The sequence below is a fragment of the Populus nigra genome, chromosome 1 (genome assembly GCF_951802175.1).
Source record: "Populus nigra chromosome 1, ddPopNigr1.1, whole genome shotgun sequence".
NCBI classification, from domain to species: Eukaryota; Viridiplantae; Streptophyta; class Magnoliopsida; order Malpighiales; family Salicaceae; genus Populus; species Populus nigra.
The window spans coordinates 40633977-40650428 of NC_084852.1; the positions used below are offsets into that span (position 1 = coordinate 40633977).

Sequence of the window (16452 nt, forward strand, 5' to 3'; positions counted from 1 at the left end):
ACGGATACAAAGAAAGATAGAAAGATAGTGAGAAACTTCAATGGTCTCCTCAAAAAAGCAGCAAAGAACTCGTCAACAACACAAACAAAAAAAAACCCGCAAAAAGAAATTTAAAGACCCCTTCCCTTGCTTCACTTTATCTCCTCTTTGTTTTTCTCTATTTTTTATGCATAGCAAGTCCTTTTTCTTTCTTAATTCGTTAATTTTATCAAGTTAACTGGTCCCTTCTGTAATCATATTTAGAATCCTGTGACTGGTTGGCATTGGTTGGTGAGAAATTAAATCCATTGCTACAGACAGCCACAGAAGCTACAAGGTCATGGCCTAGGATTAGTGACTGAACAAGACAGATTTCTTTCTTTCTTTCTTTCTTTTATAGCAATCCATAAAAAATGAGTGCTCTTTTTTTATTTTTTTTTTTTTTTTAAAGCATGATTATGTGTTAAGGACTAGAGATAGTGAGAACGAAATGGACATGCACGTGGTTCTTCTTCAAGTTGGTGTCAGCTATACATACACCATGCTAGAGAGAGAGAGATGGGGGCTTTTTAAAGCAGAGAAAGAGGGAGTATTAAATTGGCTCACCTGCTTCCTTTCCAGCCAAGGCACTGTCAGTGTGAGTCCACCACTATTTCTTCACCATTTTTATTGCTTCACTTCCCATGCCTCATCAATTTCATGTTTTTACACAAACCTCACCAAAGTGAAACTCCCTAGATCTTTTTTTTTTGTTCCATAAACAAATTGGGTTGTTTAGCAATTGTGCTCGCCAATTTAAGTGCTTTCTTTAATTTCAGTGATACCAGAAGTTGAAAAATGCGTCCTTTACTTAGTCATGATTGTGCTCTTGTGTTTCTCAATGCGAGTGCTGCAAGAATACCCCGATCCTGTTTCAATTGGATCCACCATCAATAATGCCAAAGGGCTAGATCTATTTATCAACATTTATTCAGTGAGCATGAGAAGATTGTATCGATTGTGTCTTTCCCATGCTCTTTTGCTATTAATTTCTCTCTTCCTTGGATTCGCTGCCACCACAGTTTCACCAGCTACTGAGAAGGAGATCTTGCTGCAATTCAAGGGTAACATCAGTAATGACCCTTACAACAGCTTGGCTAATTGGGTCCCAAGTAGCAATCCTTGTAACTACAATGGCGTGTTCTGCAACCCTCTTGGTTTTGTAGAGAGAATTGTTTTGTGGAACACAAGCTTATCTGGGGTTTTGTCACCAGCATTATCAGGTTTGAGATCTTTAAGAATTTTGACATTTTTTGGCAATCAATTTACAGGCAATATCCCTCAAGAATATGCCGAATTAAGCACTTTGTGGAAGATAAATCTGAGTTCTAATGCCTTATCTGGGTCAATACCAGAATTCATTGGTGATTTGCAAAGGATTAGATTTCTTGATTTGTCAAGGAATGGTTACACTGGGGAGATTCCATTTGCTTTGTTCAAGTTTTGTTACAAGACCAAGTTTGTTTCTATTGCTCATAATAGTCTCTCTGGTCCCGTCCCTGCTTCAATTGCAAATTGTACTAATCTTGAAGGGTTTGATTTCTCTTTCAATAATCTTAGTGGTCAATTGCCTTCTGGGATTTGTGATGTTCCTGTATTAGAGTACATGTCTCTGAGGAGCAATGTGCTAACCGGGAGTGTGCTTGAAGAGATTTCAAATTGCCAAAGATTGAGTTTTTTGGATCTTGGCAGCAATATGTTTACTGGGCTGGCTCCATTTGGAATTCTTGGATTGCAAAACTTGAGCTACTTCAATTTATCACATAATGGGTTTCAAGGGGGGATTCCAGAGGTGAGAACTTGCAGTGAAAGTCTAAAATTCTTTGATGCTTCAAGTAATGAACTGGAAGGTGAAATCCCTTTGGGCATTACAAACTGCAAAAGCCTTGAATTTATCGACTTGGGATTTAATAGGCTGAATGGGAGTATCCCAGTTGGGATCGCTAATTTGGAGAGGCTTTTGGTTTTTAAATTGGGCAACAATTCAATAAAGGGGACAATCCCTAGAGAATTTGGAAGCATTGAGTGGCTGCTCCTTCTGGATTTGCACAACCTCAATCTTGCTGGTGAAATTCCTAAAGATATCAGCAACTGCAGATTTCTTCGTGAGCTGTGAGTCCAAACATTATCCTGGTGTTTTAGATTTCATCAGCTTTTGTTTTCTTAATCCAAACATGACCAAAAAATTCTGTTTTTTTATTTTTTATGCAGGGATGTTTCTGGAAATGCATTAGATGGAGAAATTCCCAACACCCTTGACAATTTGACGTCTCTAGAAGTCCTTGATTTACATAGAAACCAGCTTGATGGTGGCATACCGGAGACTCTAGGAAGCCTATCAAACCTCAAACTTCTTGACTTGTCACAAAACAACCTTTCTGGGAACATTCCATTTTCTCTTGGAAATTTGGCCAACTTAAAATTTTTCAATGTCTCCTCCAACAACCTTTCAGGTCCCATTCCTTCAATACCAAAAATCCAGGCTTTTGGCGCAGCTGCATTTCTTAACAATTCTAGGCTCTGTGGGACACCTTTGGATATCTCTTGCTCAGGAGGTGGCAATGGCACAGGTAACAAATCGAAGAAAAACAAGGTGCTCAGCAACTCTGTTATTGTGGCAATTGTTGCTGCCGCACTGATCCTTACTGGGGTTTGTGTGGTATCAATCATGAACATCAGGGCACGCAGCAGGAAAAAAGACGATGTGACAACTGTAGTTGAGAGTACTCCATTGGGTTCAACAGATTCAAATGTTATAATTGGGAAGCTGGTTCTGTTCAGCAAGACTTTGCCATCAAAGTACGAAGATTGGGAGGCTGGAACCAAAGCTTTGCTAGACAAGGAATGTTTAATCGGTGGTGGATCAATTGGAACAGTCTACAGAACTACTTTTGAAGGCGGGGTTTGTATTGCAGTGAAGAAGCTTGAGACTCTGGGTAGGATCAGAAGCCAAGATGAATTTGAGCAAGAAATTGGACGGTTAGGTAACCTTCGACATCCCAATTTGGTTGCATTTCAAGGGTATTACTGGTCTTCAACAATGCAGTTAATTTTGTCTGAATTTATTCCTAATGGTAATCTATATGACAATCTGCATGGGCTTAATTATCCGGGAACCAGTACTGGTGTTGGGAACAGAGAATTAAACTGGCCCAGGAGGTTTCAAATTGCTCTCTTAACAGCTAGGGCTCTTTCTTATCTTCACCATGACTGTAGGCCTCCAATTCTCCATCTCAACATCAAATCCACTAACATACTATTAGATGAAAATTACGAGGCCAAGTTGTCTGATTATGGGTTGGGGAAGTTGCTCCCCATTTTGGACAATTATGGTTTAACAAAATTCCACAATGCAGTAGGGTATGTTGCACCAGAGTTGGCTCAGAGTCTAAGATTAAGTGATAAATGTGACGTGTATAGTTTTGGAGTGATTCTTTTGGAGCTGGTTACTGGGAGGAAACCGGTGGAGAGTCCTACAGCAAATGAGGTGGTGGTTCTGTGTGAATATGTTCGCGGGTTGTTGGAGACCGGCTCTGCTTCAGATTGCTTTGATAGAAGTTTGCGAGGTTTTTCAGAGAATGAGTTGATTCAAGTCATGAAGTTAGGATTGATTTGCACATCTGAGGTTCCTTCAAGAAGACCTAGCATGGCTGAGGTTGTTCAGGTCCTCGAGTCTATAAGGTCTGGAGTAGAATCATCGTAGATTTTCGAGTTGCATTAGATGGTTTTCTTGGACCAGCACTTATAATAATAATAATAATAAAAAAGTGGCAGCCTTGCTGGAAGATGGTGTGACTCATTGTGCAGAGACAAGGGAGTTGGATATTAGGGGAAAAAAAATAGAAATCATTCTTTTGTATTCATTTTGAGATTAAAAGAGTAAATTGTTCCTGACATTTGCAACATTTTGCAATAAAATGATTCATTTATTGTCTCGAGTCGGGTGTCCTCACCATTGCGATTCAGCCTCCGGGAAGCACTTTGATCCAGCTCCTGTAAGTGGAATGATTTTTTCACTGGACTCTACCTGTCTCCAAATCAAATGCAGCAGAGAGCAGCTTCACTCCGGAGGTAATGATTTTAAGTATTCCACCAGTAACTTTCTCTCATGAAGCTGAACTTTACAGATTAACCATTTAATTTGATGGAACATTATGAACAGTGTTTTTTGCCACCAGTAATTTAATTTGATGGTAATCGGTGTTCCATTTCTCCATCACTGGAAAAAAAAGTGGCAACAATAAATTACAAATGATCTTAGAACATTTGCACTAAGTGCTTGACATGGTACATTGAAAGAATTATTGAAAACAATATATACCAGCATTGTCTCAATTTACTTCCTCCTATTGTTGGCATCAAAAGTGTAGAAAAAACTAGTACTAACACTACTTCTGCTCTCCAAGATCATTGACAACTAAGCTTCTTCTTCCTTCTCTCTCCATCGTCAACAGGGAAACTGCCAAAAGATCTGCATGGGATCTAATTCTTTAGAATAAACCAAACATTTCAACTGCTTGCTTTACAGTCATCCACACTTTTCTGAGTTCGGTCCATAACTACAGGAATATCCCTTTCAGTCAAGTTGGCAGAACAGAATTGGAACCATCCAGGTTCAATACAATGACAGCAAGATCCCGGAGTAACATTGAGCTTTGCCTTATCCAACAATTTCTCCCAAAGCTCAAGCTCCCCTTTCTCTCTATTAGAGCTGATTAACTCACAGGAAAAGCCCCCATTGCTCTTTGTACACTCATTGCCTGCCCAATTGCTTCAACCTGCCACAAAGGCAGCATGCATTCTTTGAAGCCTCTCCCTATTATTCTTAATTGACTCCTGAACAAAGTCAGCATCTGAAAGCATATAGATAAAAGATTTCTTAAATAAGAAGAGCAACCAAGATGAATCTTCAAAATACAGCACCTTCAAATTCTACAGTAAGTTCTGGCTTTACAGTAATTTCATCTTCTTTAAGCAAGTCATCCTTTATATAAAATAGCGTAGTTTTAATCTGGACACAGAGCAATGTCTCCACACAGCCAGTCGATAGAATCTGTCCATAATTGGCCTCTCGTAACCCTACCCTTGACAGACACTTGAAGATCAAGAAGTCCCAATTTGTCCCTTCTCTTGTCAACCACAACTGAAAGGAAAGATTATGACAAAAGGTTCTCGTGATGGAGGTTACAAACTCCCCCAGTTAAAAATGACTTGTCACTTTCCAATGCTTTTCGGGTGAGCACCATATATGCTCTCAGCATGAATTTCCTTTTATTTATTTATTTATTTATTTGGGCCACATGCTATTCTTTAATTCATGTGCTTTTGGGATCAAAAAACAAAGTGTTTTGAGTGATCCAATTACACACAACCCACTAGGCCCAGTGCCCGAGCCAAATCAAATGTCAATTATTTCGTAAGGAAAAAAAAAAAAACACGTGGCTTCGTTAAGTTTAAATGCAAATTAAAAGCTTGACCCATGTGTTTGATAACATTGATACACCATCACATATATCTTAATAAATGTAAAAAAAAATTGGTGTAGCTTCTTCGATCTAGAGGGCCAACAGGTGAATCGATTGCCCTGTTTAAATGACAATCCGACTCCAAAACAATTTTCATGGCGTCATTGTTTTAATTTTTATCTAATCTTATAATATGCTTAAATGCACAACGATAAATTATTTAAAGATTAAATTATGTTAAGTATTTTAAATTAATTATTTATCAAGTATAACTATCATGAAACCATAAATATTTCGATTAATTTAATTAATATAAATAAACATAATCAAACATTTAAAAAAGTCATGAAAACATCATGAATTTATTCAAAACAACATCAATACATATTTACAATTAAAAATAAAACAAAAAAAAATTATTTTAACAACAAATTAATCATATATGAAATTAAAATTGAGTTTTTCGAGTCATTAGAGTTGGTTGAAACCATGTCGAAAAGGTTGGAACATGAAAAAAAACAAAATACAATGTCGGCACGTTCAGTATGCATAACAACCAGTTTGACTTTTGAGGTATTTTGTCATACGCCACTAGTGTAGGGAGGCATGGGGGTATGTCGACGATATAGGTCACCTCCATCAGAGCCAAGAGATCGGATGCTAGGAATAAGGTTGCAGTTGCTGGATAAACTGGACTTCCATGGTTTTTTTTTTTTTTTAATTATTTTTACCTGCCTTATACTATGTTCTTTGCTAGTTTATTTTGCAAGAGCCTCTCCCTTTCGATCTATGAAACCGTTTGGGAAAAATTCAACTTTTTTTTACTAAAATTTAATATGATTTGCATGTTTTGAATCGTTTTGATGTGCTGATATCAAAAATAATATTTTAAAAATAAAAAATATCATTAACACGTATTTCAATACGAAAAGTTATTTGAATAGTAACCACTACCACACTACCAAATATACTCATATATGTGTCCCCCTCCTTTTCTTTGTGTGAATACCTCCTATTTATACTGTTTTGGATTCCTTGTAAAATAGAAAAAACTAAACTAAAAAAATAATATTAAAAAATTTTACATTTTTTTTAACCATGAATCCCTAATTAATTAAATTTCTTCTTATTAATGTAAAAGATCTATTTGAATAACTTTTCAATTTTTCTTGATCTTTCAATTTAGTCTTTTTTTTCTCTTTTTCATAACCTTTTATATTATTTTTCTGGTTTGTAATTACTTTAATTCCTTGTTTTTTTTTCACTCTCTAAATACCTTTTTATTTTTTTAATAAAAACTCGTCACATAATAATAAAATAAACGAAAATGATAAAAATATCATAAATCTACTAAACACATATTTTTTCTTGGTATTTTTGTATTTTAAAAATATGTTGAAAGACAAGGTTTAAAGAGGGATCACAACACAGATTTCAAATTTCTTCACGAGGAGGCATAAAAAAGGCTATGACTAATAGCTATCAAATTTCTTCATGGAAGGCACACAAAGGTTCGACTCAATAAGACAGCCTCAGTTATTTTTGGTGAACACTGCTTGCCTCGTGATGCTGATTGCTGCATCTTAAGATTTTACAATTTTTAAAATATATTTTAAAATTATTTTTAATATTAGTATATTAAAATGATTTAAAAATATATAAAAATAATAATGGAAAGGCTATACAAATTACAAACAACTGAAGTACTGAACTGATATCAAATCATTTTTTAATTTCCCATTGACTTTTCAACTCTAATAATTGACCTTTATTCTAATTTCCAATTTTCCAGTTCTACCCAGTCCCTCTCGTTTTTGAATTTTCGAAAGCGGACCCCACACCCGATCCCATTTTACCTGCCAAAACGAATAAAACCGTTAATGTCAAATCTCGTAATTTATCTGCACCCACAAGGGCAACTCGAACAAGCGCCGAAATCTTCAGACTCCTCGACAGTAATCTCGATCCCCGATAAACACTCGCCCCTCTGTTCGAAGACAAAAACCTCACTCCCCTCGACAACTAAATTCCACATCTTACCCTTTATCTCAATTCAAATCTCACTCACCACTCGAAACCCAACTACAGCCATTCTTCCAGATTCCCAGGGCAGAACTGTCTTGTCATTTTCACACTCACTATCCAATTATTAATACATTATTATAAACTTCAGTTCCATAAAATTCAAATTTTGTATCATTGCAAATAATAATAATAATAAAAACTCAAAACCTCATTTTGTGCTTCTCGGGTATTTATTAATATTCAGGATATAATTCTGCCTATTTTTAAATGTTTTTTAGTGTTATAACAATGATTATTTTTTAAAATATTTTTTATTTTTTAAAATTTATTTTTAACATTAATCTAAAAATATAGAAAAAATTATTTTGAAACAAATAAAAAAATAAATGTTTTTTTCAAAAATAATTTAAAAAAACAAAAACAAAAACAAACATGATATCATGCATAAAAACTAAATTTATCTTTCCTTATCTAATAAGATTTTAGGCTGTTTTACCTTAAAAAAATAAATTGTAACCTAAATGAAAATATTATTGGAGAAAAAAAAAAACCCCACCAACCCAGCGGTGTATTTTTGGCAACTAAATACCAGAACAAATTAAGAAAAAGGAGTATTTATTTTAAATGATTTATTTATTTACTTATTGCATTCGATGCTACAGTAAGAGAGGTTTGGCAAGCGACCGTTCTCTCAACGGAATCAACGCCGTTCCTCTCCTCTCCTCCACTATAACGGTTATAGAGAGAGTGTGTGTTTTGGAGAGAGATGGAAATGGAAGAGAAAATGGACGTGGAGTTTATGGTGTTTGAGGCACGTGAAATTGATCTTGATTACGAGTTTGATGCTCCAAAGTACTTCGATTTCACTAGCCGGGAGTCAATCGCGGAGGCGCGTGAGGTTCAGCGGTGGTTTGATACGGCGCCGAGCTGTCCTCCCTCTCGTGAGTCTCAAAACACCGTAATTTGTTCATTGCTCGTTTTCCCTGATTGTCTATTGAATTATGGAGCTCTTAATAACTATTATCAAGCCAGTCCTTATTTACTATTTTTATAATTATTCTTTTTTAGCTTAAATTGGTGTATTTGTTTGTGTTTCAGCATTTGTGGCAAAGTTTGTGTACAGTCTACTGGAGAATGTTAATACCTCTCCAAAATCTAAAGATGAGGAAAATAGGGCTCCTCTGCTTAATGATGACATGGGATCAGAAGTTTCTGCAATAGAGGTGGACGATACAGGTACTAATGATTATGCTTGTGTAGAGACTATATATGCCCTATGACTTTTACTTCACCATAGCAAATTTTAGATTGTGATGACTAGAGCTCGAAATAAACCTTGCTTGGCCAATCCCATTTTCTTTTTTTCAAGATTGACTTGGTGAAAAATAATTCTGTCAGAAAAATATTACACAGCTGTTTTCACTTTCACACCAAATACTCCATGATTTTTTTTTTGGGAAAGCAGTGCTTAGGACCAGTGTTCTTTGAAAACAACATAGACCTTGATTTTTTTTTAATGGTAGAATCAATACATGTTGCAATACCAACACTCATTTGTATCAATATTCCATCCTCCATGGCTTGTAGCCTCAAATATGCAATGAAGCTTCCTATCATTGGAGTTGAATAAAAACAATGGCAAACAACTATTTTGAGAAACATTATATGATTGTGTTATTCTTGCATTAAGATATTACTCCAGCTAGATCACCCTTCCTCGTATTTTTAGCTATTAACTGATGTTTGAGATACTGATTTCAATTTAGGATTTATTTGGGGTTAGGGTAGTTTAGGGTTTATTTAGAGTTAGGTTAGGGTTTATTTAGAGTAAGTTTAGGGTTAGGGGTTAAAGTCGTGTTCCCAAACGTTACTTTAACAAAGTTGTGGTTCCTCTCTGCGACTTTAACTAAACTGTGTTATTTTCCAAATACCTTTTCAACTTGTGCTAGTTTGCCAAAACTTTGGTCAAACTGTGCTAGCTTTCAAAAAATTTCTTGTTTTTGCTTGTAGGATTGACTTTTTACCATCAGAAATCTACTGATAAATCAAACCCCAAGGTGAAGTCCGCAGTCAAGCCAACATTTCCCAGGAGTTCAACTTTGATGAAACCTACGGCTAGTCAGTTGGCTAAGCAAAATCACCCCACTCAAATAGGTGTTTCCAGGTGATTCTCACTAAATTCTTTGTTCTTATTTACTTGTGGTCAAAGAAAACAACTTTTATCGTTACTTGCTATACTGTTGAAGAAATATGCTTATTTATTTTATGAAATTTTCCAATAAAGCTACAACTTGGAACTTGTCTTGGTCCTTTTCTTATGGTTTTAGTTAGATGGCCCATTCAATTTTAAAAGCACAACTTCGGCAAACATGTGGATTGTTTTGTGAGTATATACCATAAAGCATTCATCTTCTTTTATGAAGAATATTTAATATTCTATGCATTTAAGCTAGAGGCAATTACCATATAGCAACTCACTGGAAGCTAAAATCAGAGACCTTTCAGTTTAATACAGTCACTTTCTAATATTACATCTCTAATTTTTAGATTTCAGATACTGCTGGGTCAAAAGGAGAGAAGCTTATGCAATTCTTCTGCACTTGAAAGTCATTCTGCCAAGAGGCAGAAACTGGAAGGAGGTCACGTTTGCAAGGTACACAGCTTTTGTGAATCAATCTTCTTGCTCATTCCTTTTGCTTGTATTTTGGAGAACTTGTCATGAAGTTATATGTGCTGATCAATAATGGACTTTTTGATAACACACACACACACAAAATAAAAGAATAAAAAAGAAAGAAAGAACTCTTGTTATTTATACAAGGGTTTTGACCATGTAGTTGCAGGCAGACCAGTGGTTGCCACATTGATGCATGTTATTGGGAATGTTCCCTCAATTGTTTTACCGTATCTTGCATTCTCATGTTCTATTATCAAATTAAAGGAGTTGATTAGGATGTAGGTGTGGCTGTTTATTAATGACTGGACCTGGCTTGACATTTGGAAGCTCATGTTAGTGAAATGCGGATTGTGAGTGAAATTGATCCCTAAATTTAGTGCAGGGGTCCTGAACTAAATCTTAGTATCGTTTTGTTTTCCTTTTTTATAAATATTTACCAGTCCATTTACATGTTCTACATAACAGATTGGTGATGGAAAGCAGAAAACAGATTTCATCCACAAGACATCTAAAAAGGTAGATGCTTGTTGTTTTAATTTGGACCTCAAGTTACATTTTGTATGCATTGCATATTTGATCAATCATCTAATTTATGTTGACCTGAAGTCTGTCACACCCAAACACTTTAAAAAATGATTTTTCAGTTCACCTGAGCTAATTTATTTTGTAATCAACCCTCAGAAATGTTAGAAGCATAATCCTAAACCCCAAAGGTATACTTGCACAACTTTTATGCAATTTCTGGGGAAAATATGCTCGCCACCATTGTTTCATAAAAAAAAGTTACAATCTTAACTTGTATTAACATAAAGTGGTTAGGACAGCTTTGATGTTTTTTCCAATAGTCATGAACTATCAAGCACAAAGCTTTTATGTTTTTAGCTGTGATCTTCTATATGCTTTGATATGTATATAAAAGGAAAACTTATAATCATCAGAACAATGGGGGTGAAAAAGAGATGAAGTTCAGACCTTTTGGAATTGGAGAGAGGATTGTATAGTTCAATCTACATAACGGGATAAAATCATCAATTGAAGTTACCAAATACTTCGACCTGGTCTTGCAGGATGGTTTTGTTGATAAAATCCCTTCTCATGCAAAACTAAGGCTGACTGTTCCAAGAGAGCCTGACCTTGTAACAGCACACAGGGCACAGAGGATGAGGTTTGTGCTTCTGTTCAAGATTCTGAGGTACCAAGTTATCTTTAACACAGATGGACAAATAATTGACATGTTTATAACTCAGGCCCAAAGAACAGCAATGCATGACAGTGCCTGCACGAAGATTCAAAGCACGCCCATTGAACCGAAAAGTGAGTATACAAGTTAAATAGCTTGAGATGTCATATATGAAACTTCGTTTTGTTTTCCCAAAATAAATATATATATATATATATATATATATATATATATATATCATTTTGTTTTGCAGATTCTTGAGGCTCCTTCATTTCCTCTTCCAAAGAAGAGTACCCCAAAGTTGCCAGAGTTTCAAGTAAGTGCTTGAGCTGGCTTCTGCCTGTTTCTTTTTCTGTCTATATTAAGTAGAGCAGTGCTGAGAATATGGGTCCTGCTCCAACTATAGAAAAACACTTCAGAAGAAGGAAGCTTTTGTCCTGTATTTGGTGTTTGAGAAATGCTTCTATTGCTTCTCAGGAATTTCACTTGAAGACATTAGAAAGGGCAATGCAGCACAACTCTTCAGTTTCATCTTCCTCGTTTCAGTGCAATGATTCAAACAAGGTTTATTTAGATTCCTTGAAATCATGATTACTAATCCAACTGAAAACAGTCTTCGTCACTGGTTCAAATCTTGTAGATAATACGATGAGAACTGTTTTTGGTGGTATTCTGTGTCTTACTTAGTGGTTGTAATCATCTTCTTTGTCATAATTATTAAAACGTGGGGAGACTGAAATGCTTTATTACAGGGGCTGGATAAACCCAGTACAATTTCAGAAAGTGTGAAGACAGAATCCAGAAGGTAATATTTTTTTTTATTAATTGACTTCAGAATGAGTAAATTGTGATGGCCAATTTTCATTTGATGTTCATTTCCCTTAAGTGCTTACTTCAAATTTGCTCCTACTTTGCTCAGACCAACCACCATGAATCCTCCAAAGCAGGACGGATGTGGTGCAACACATACATTCAAAGCTCGCCCTCTGAATAAGAAGGTAATAGAGAAAATAGTGCAGATATTATGCTCTAAATGTTGTGGTAGCAATTACTAAATGTGAACCTGCTTCTTGTCTCTGATTGCAGATATTCTCTAGTAAAGGAGAAATGGGTGTTTTTCAAACTAGCATTCGGGAAACCACGGTGCCCATGGTAATCCATTGATAGCTCTAGTTGCTATATATGTACCGAACTACTGATTAATGGTATGCAGAATCATTTGAAACAATATAGTGTTAATTACAGGAATTTAATTTTCATACGGAGAAGAGGTTTCAACATAATCCACCCATAGATCTTTTCAGTAAGGTAACCCTTCAATTTGTACCTTGTAGTTAAAAAAAAAAAAATCATTATGCTATCTCCTGTTTGAGGGATGCATACATTTATTTCTGTTGTAGTGCTCATTATTGTTATCGTAGCCTTTGCACTCATATGCTTTCCAAGATGCTCACATTCTTTTGGCCTGTGAATGCCAGCTCTCCCTGACAAGTGAACTCCAGCCAAATAACAAATCTCAATTGCAATTTCCTCAACCAAGCTATCTGTCTACGAAGGTTCTCCTTGTTCCTTCTAAATTCTTTGTCATAGCAAACACACATATATCATTATTGCAAGTCTACTCTGCTTAATGTCTCTAATTGTTTCTTTGGCGTAAGGGTCCAAAAGAAAATAGATTGAATCCCTTGCAAACAGAGCAGAAGGTAAGCATGACACCTGTTTGGAACCTTTCTGTGCAACATTACTTTCATTTTGTTCCAGATATAAACTATTTCTTTTCTTCTTTTAGATGGTGCATTTGGTGAAAGAAAGGCAATCAATATTTGGTGGAAAGCAGCAGATTCAATATGGGAGCAGTATGGGCACCAATGAAGTCAGAAACCAATCGATCAGGAGGTATGTCAACGGAGATCAGTAATTTTTTCCCTAATTCCATTTCCACAGTGATAATTTTATTTGGAATGTCAATAGGAGCTTGGGCATCCGGTGAGACTTGAGAATTACAGGGAATGGAGTATGATGGGTGAACACTTGGACAATAATAATCAATCTTTTTGTTATACGGAAACCATGGAAGTCCGTATCGTTTGAGATCAATTGTTTACCGTGGAAGAAACTGATGTCACGCGTTAGTGTAAATCTAACCTCTGTCTCCTACAATTTCGTAGGCTTGTCCCCAATCCAATAAAAATTACTACATGGTCGGTGTTGTACAGCCATCAAGGCCTTCTTACCCATATACCACCACACTTTTTCTGTAGCATTGCATGAACAACACATGTAATAGTTAGTGGAAAATACAGAATACAGTTGATAGTAGTGTCTTGGAGGTATTTCTAAATTGCAGTTCTTTCATTTTTGGTTCACAATCCATATGACATAATGAACAATGATCAAAGCCTTTACAAATTATATTAGATTTGGCGTTAACATATGTTAAGGTAATGTGCTTGAAGTAAGCCCATATCATTCTCTCCACTAAAATCCTTGTTTGCCGAATTGTGCTTGATCAGAGCCTGCTTTGTCCATCGCCATGTATCACAGGCTTCCTCGAAGGGTTTCTTTTCCTTGACAAGTCTTCTCTTTGTTATGGCAATGGCAACATCATTGGGAAATAATGTGTGCCAAACAAAGGCGTGCAGAAGGGTGAATACAAGCAATACCAGCACCGTCGTTGATGACATGAAAGAAAGTGCAAGTGCAAGGCCCTTGCTTAGAACACCGGGGACATTCTGTGCGTACTTAATTGTTGCCACTGATGCTGTTGTCATGGGAAGGTATAAGACCACCATGCCACTGAAAACCTGTGAAGTTACAAATGATAATCCACAAGTTAAGCTAGGCCTGAAACTAATTGGAAACCTGGAAAGGAAATTCAACATAGGGGTAGTCTTACCCGAACCCTGTGAAAAAGTTTATTCGTACGTCCTAGACAGCCCATCAAAATGAAGTAACTCGTCCGAGACGGCTCATCAAAATCACCATATATAGTTTCCCAAGCAATGCTTGCAGGAGATGGGGCTGCAATGAACATACAGTACACGGGATGGAGCTCCTTAGGCAATGGTTCGCTTGTTGGCAATCTCTGATACAATGTGACGAACAGCACAAGGTAATGTGCAAAGCCTACTGCCCACAAGAACTTAGCTGCCTCCTTCCACCCAACTTTAGAGGCTAAAATTGCCCTAACAAAATTTCCAACTACAGAGAGATGAGAAGATGGATTAGCTACCTTGCAAAGATGCCTCTTTCCACCTGATAGCCATTAGCCATAGATCTTGAGCTCAAGGAAGAAGTAAGGTCCCAAGAAGGCGCACCAAAGGGCAGGATGCAAATTTTCAGGTGCTAGCAGAGGGGGTACACTATTGGCCAGGAACATGCACACAACCCATGGAGCAAAGAAAAAGTTGACACGGACAGGGTGAAAGTACTCTCTCTTGACAGCTTCAAAGTAGAATATGCATTTGAGAATGTAGGTGAAAGAAACATAAATTAGGATCGCAAGAGCTAAGAGTCAGAAGGCAAGGTTGATGAATGGTATTATGTGGGGAAACTGGGTAGCTGGACTTGCTGCAAGTGCACGCCATAAGACGGCTTGACTACTTAGACACTTCCATGAAAATTTATTTATTTATTTTTATTTAAATTTATTTATTTTAATCTATAAGAAAACTGTTTCTTTGGTACAATTATTAAAAACTAAAACCAGAGAGGTTTTTATTTTTCAGAATGAATAGTAATCCTAGCATAAAAATCTGCTTGAAGATACTAAAATCCCCTTTCCTTGCTTCCCCATTAACCCTACTAGCCGAATCAAATCCACCAAAACTACGTCCACTTCTTGGAAGAACCCTCCTCTCATCTTTAGCCTTGGTTTCTCTATTTTGTGTTTATTTTCCTACATCCTTTCTTTATGGAAATTAGCATGCTTCATTGCGTTTATAAGTGTAAGAGACATCACGAGAAAATTTAAGCGTTGAAAAAAGAAGCTCCACAGCTGCTTGCTAATTAGGTGGTGGTTATGTGGTAGAGGAAATGGAGACTATTATGAGGGATTTCTCGTGATGCAAAACTTAGCACAATCTTATACTAATATCACCATTTGATTTCAACAACAATTTGCTTACACGAGAAAGATAAAAGAAATCTTGCTCCACTTCTTGCATGCATGTTTGGTTGCTAGGAAATTAAAGAGATCTTTCCGTCACTACAACACTAGTCTATCAACCATTAAAAACTTGTTGTAGATTTTCTTTTTTCTTTTCTTATTTTAACTGTATTTTTGAGATTTTCATGAGAAGTTTCTTGTCTTGATAATTAAATGGGAGGTACTGCTGGTTCAATGATTCCATAAATTAAAGCCCAACGTCAAATAAAGCTTATGGAGGCCAACTTACAAAAGTAAGGCCTGATACTTCATCTCCACTTTCAGGCCTAGACGTTACCACAGCATCTCGGTCTGGATATTGGAATTAGATGCGCTGAAGAAATGGGCTAATTACCTAATTCCAAATACTTCACCGATTCTTTTAGGACGGCGACGATGACAATGCCGAAGCCAAGGCAGCAGCATGGTACAAACAGGCTTGTTCAAAAAATGCAAAGGATGACCGGAAAAGAAAGAGAGAAAAAAGCAAAAGGCCAGGAAGTTTTCTTGCTTGTTTCTCCTTGCCTTTTTACATGTATACATTCATTTCGTTTTCGATCTCTTGCTTCAAGAAAACGCCAAAAATCATAACATTCGTTTCCACATTTGGCAGGCAATATGTGCAAGATATGTCCAAGTCCTCTCAACTAAGTCCACGATGGCCACTTTTGTTGAACAAGTCTTACGTAGCAAACAAAATCTGAATGGCCTCTAGCAGAGTAACTTACTGTGTAAAATGGATCCATCAATTTTTTAATTTTTAATTTTTTTAAAAGGAGTAACTTGCTTGGCAATATTGTTGTTGCCAATTGCTGCAAATTCAAGAATTTTATGGTGCCATTGCCGCCCTTGCCGGGCCATGGGTACGTTACAGAGCTTAGACCCAACTATTCCCCCCCCCCCCCCCCCCACATTGAGAAACTCTATATATAGGCAGCAG

At 36.5% G+C, this 16452-nt stretch overlaps 3 protein-coding genes across 3 annotated transcripts; 2 read left to right on the forward strand and 1 right to left on the reverse strand.

Annotated features, from left to right (window-relative positions):
- The first annotated feature begins 301 nt into the window (after positions 1-301).
- Positions 302-3956, forward strand: LOC133676930 (probable LRR receptor-like serine/threonine-protein kinase At1g12460). The gene is made up of 2 exons (XM_062098743.1): positions 302-2130; positions 2230-3956. The coding sequence occupies exons 1-2, from the start codon at positions 836-838 to the stop codon at positions 3719-3721; spliced, it is 2787 nt and encodes a 928-aa protein (XP_061954727.1). The 5' UTR covers positions 302-835; the 3' UTR covers positions 3722-3956.
- A 4177-nt stretch (positions 3957-8133) lies between these two features.
- Positions 8134-13706, forward strand: LOC133698555 (protein TPX2-like). Its single transcript, XM_062121523.1, has 17 exons — positions 8134-8449; positions 8607-8744; positions 9519-9672; positions 10056-10161; positions 10651-10701; positions 11253-11350; positions 11433-11499; positions 11619-11681; positions 11843-11929; positions 12118-12170; positions 12285-12363; positions 12452-12517; positions 12611-12673; positions 12844-12921; positions 13024-13068; positions 13155-13261; positions 13337-13706. The coding sequence occupies exons 1-17, from the start codon at positions 8275-8277 to the stop codon at positions 13353-13355; spliced, it is 1449 nt and encodes a 482-aa protein (XP_061977507.1). The 5' UTR covers positions 8134-8274; the 3' UTR covers positions 13356-13706.
- Positions 13699-16373, reverse strand: LOC133681957 (guard cell S-type anion channel SLAC1). Its single transcript, XM_062105173.1, is given in 6 exon segments — positions 13699-14135; positions 14138-14169; positions 14262-14294; positions 14296-14986; positions 15072-15244; positions 16300-16373. Coding segments are annotated over 6 exon segments (1347 nt in total). The 3' UTR covers positions 13699-13791.
- Positions 16374-16452: the final 79 nt, after the last annotated feature.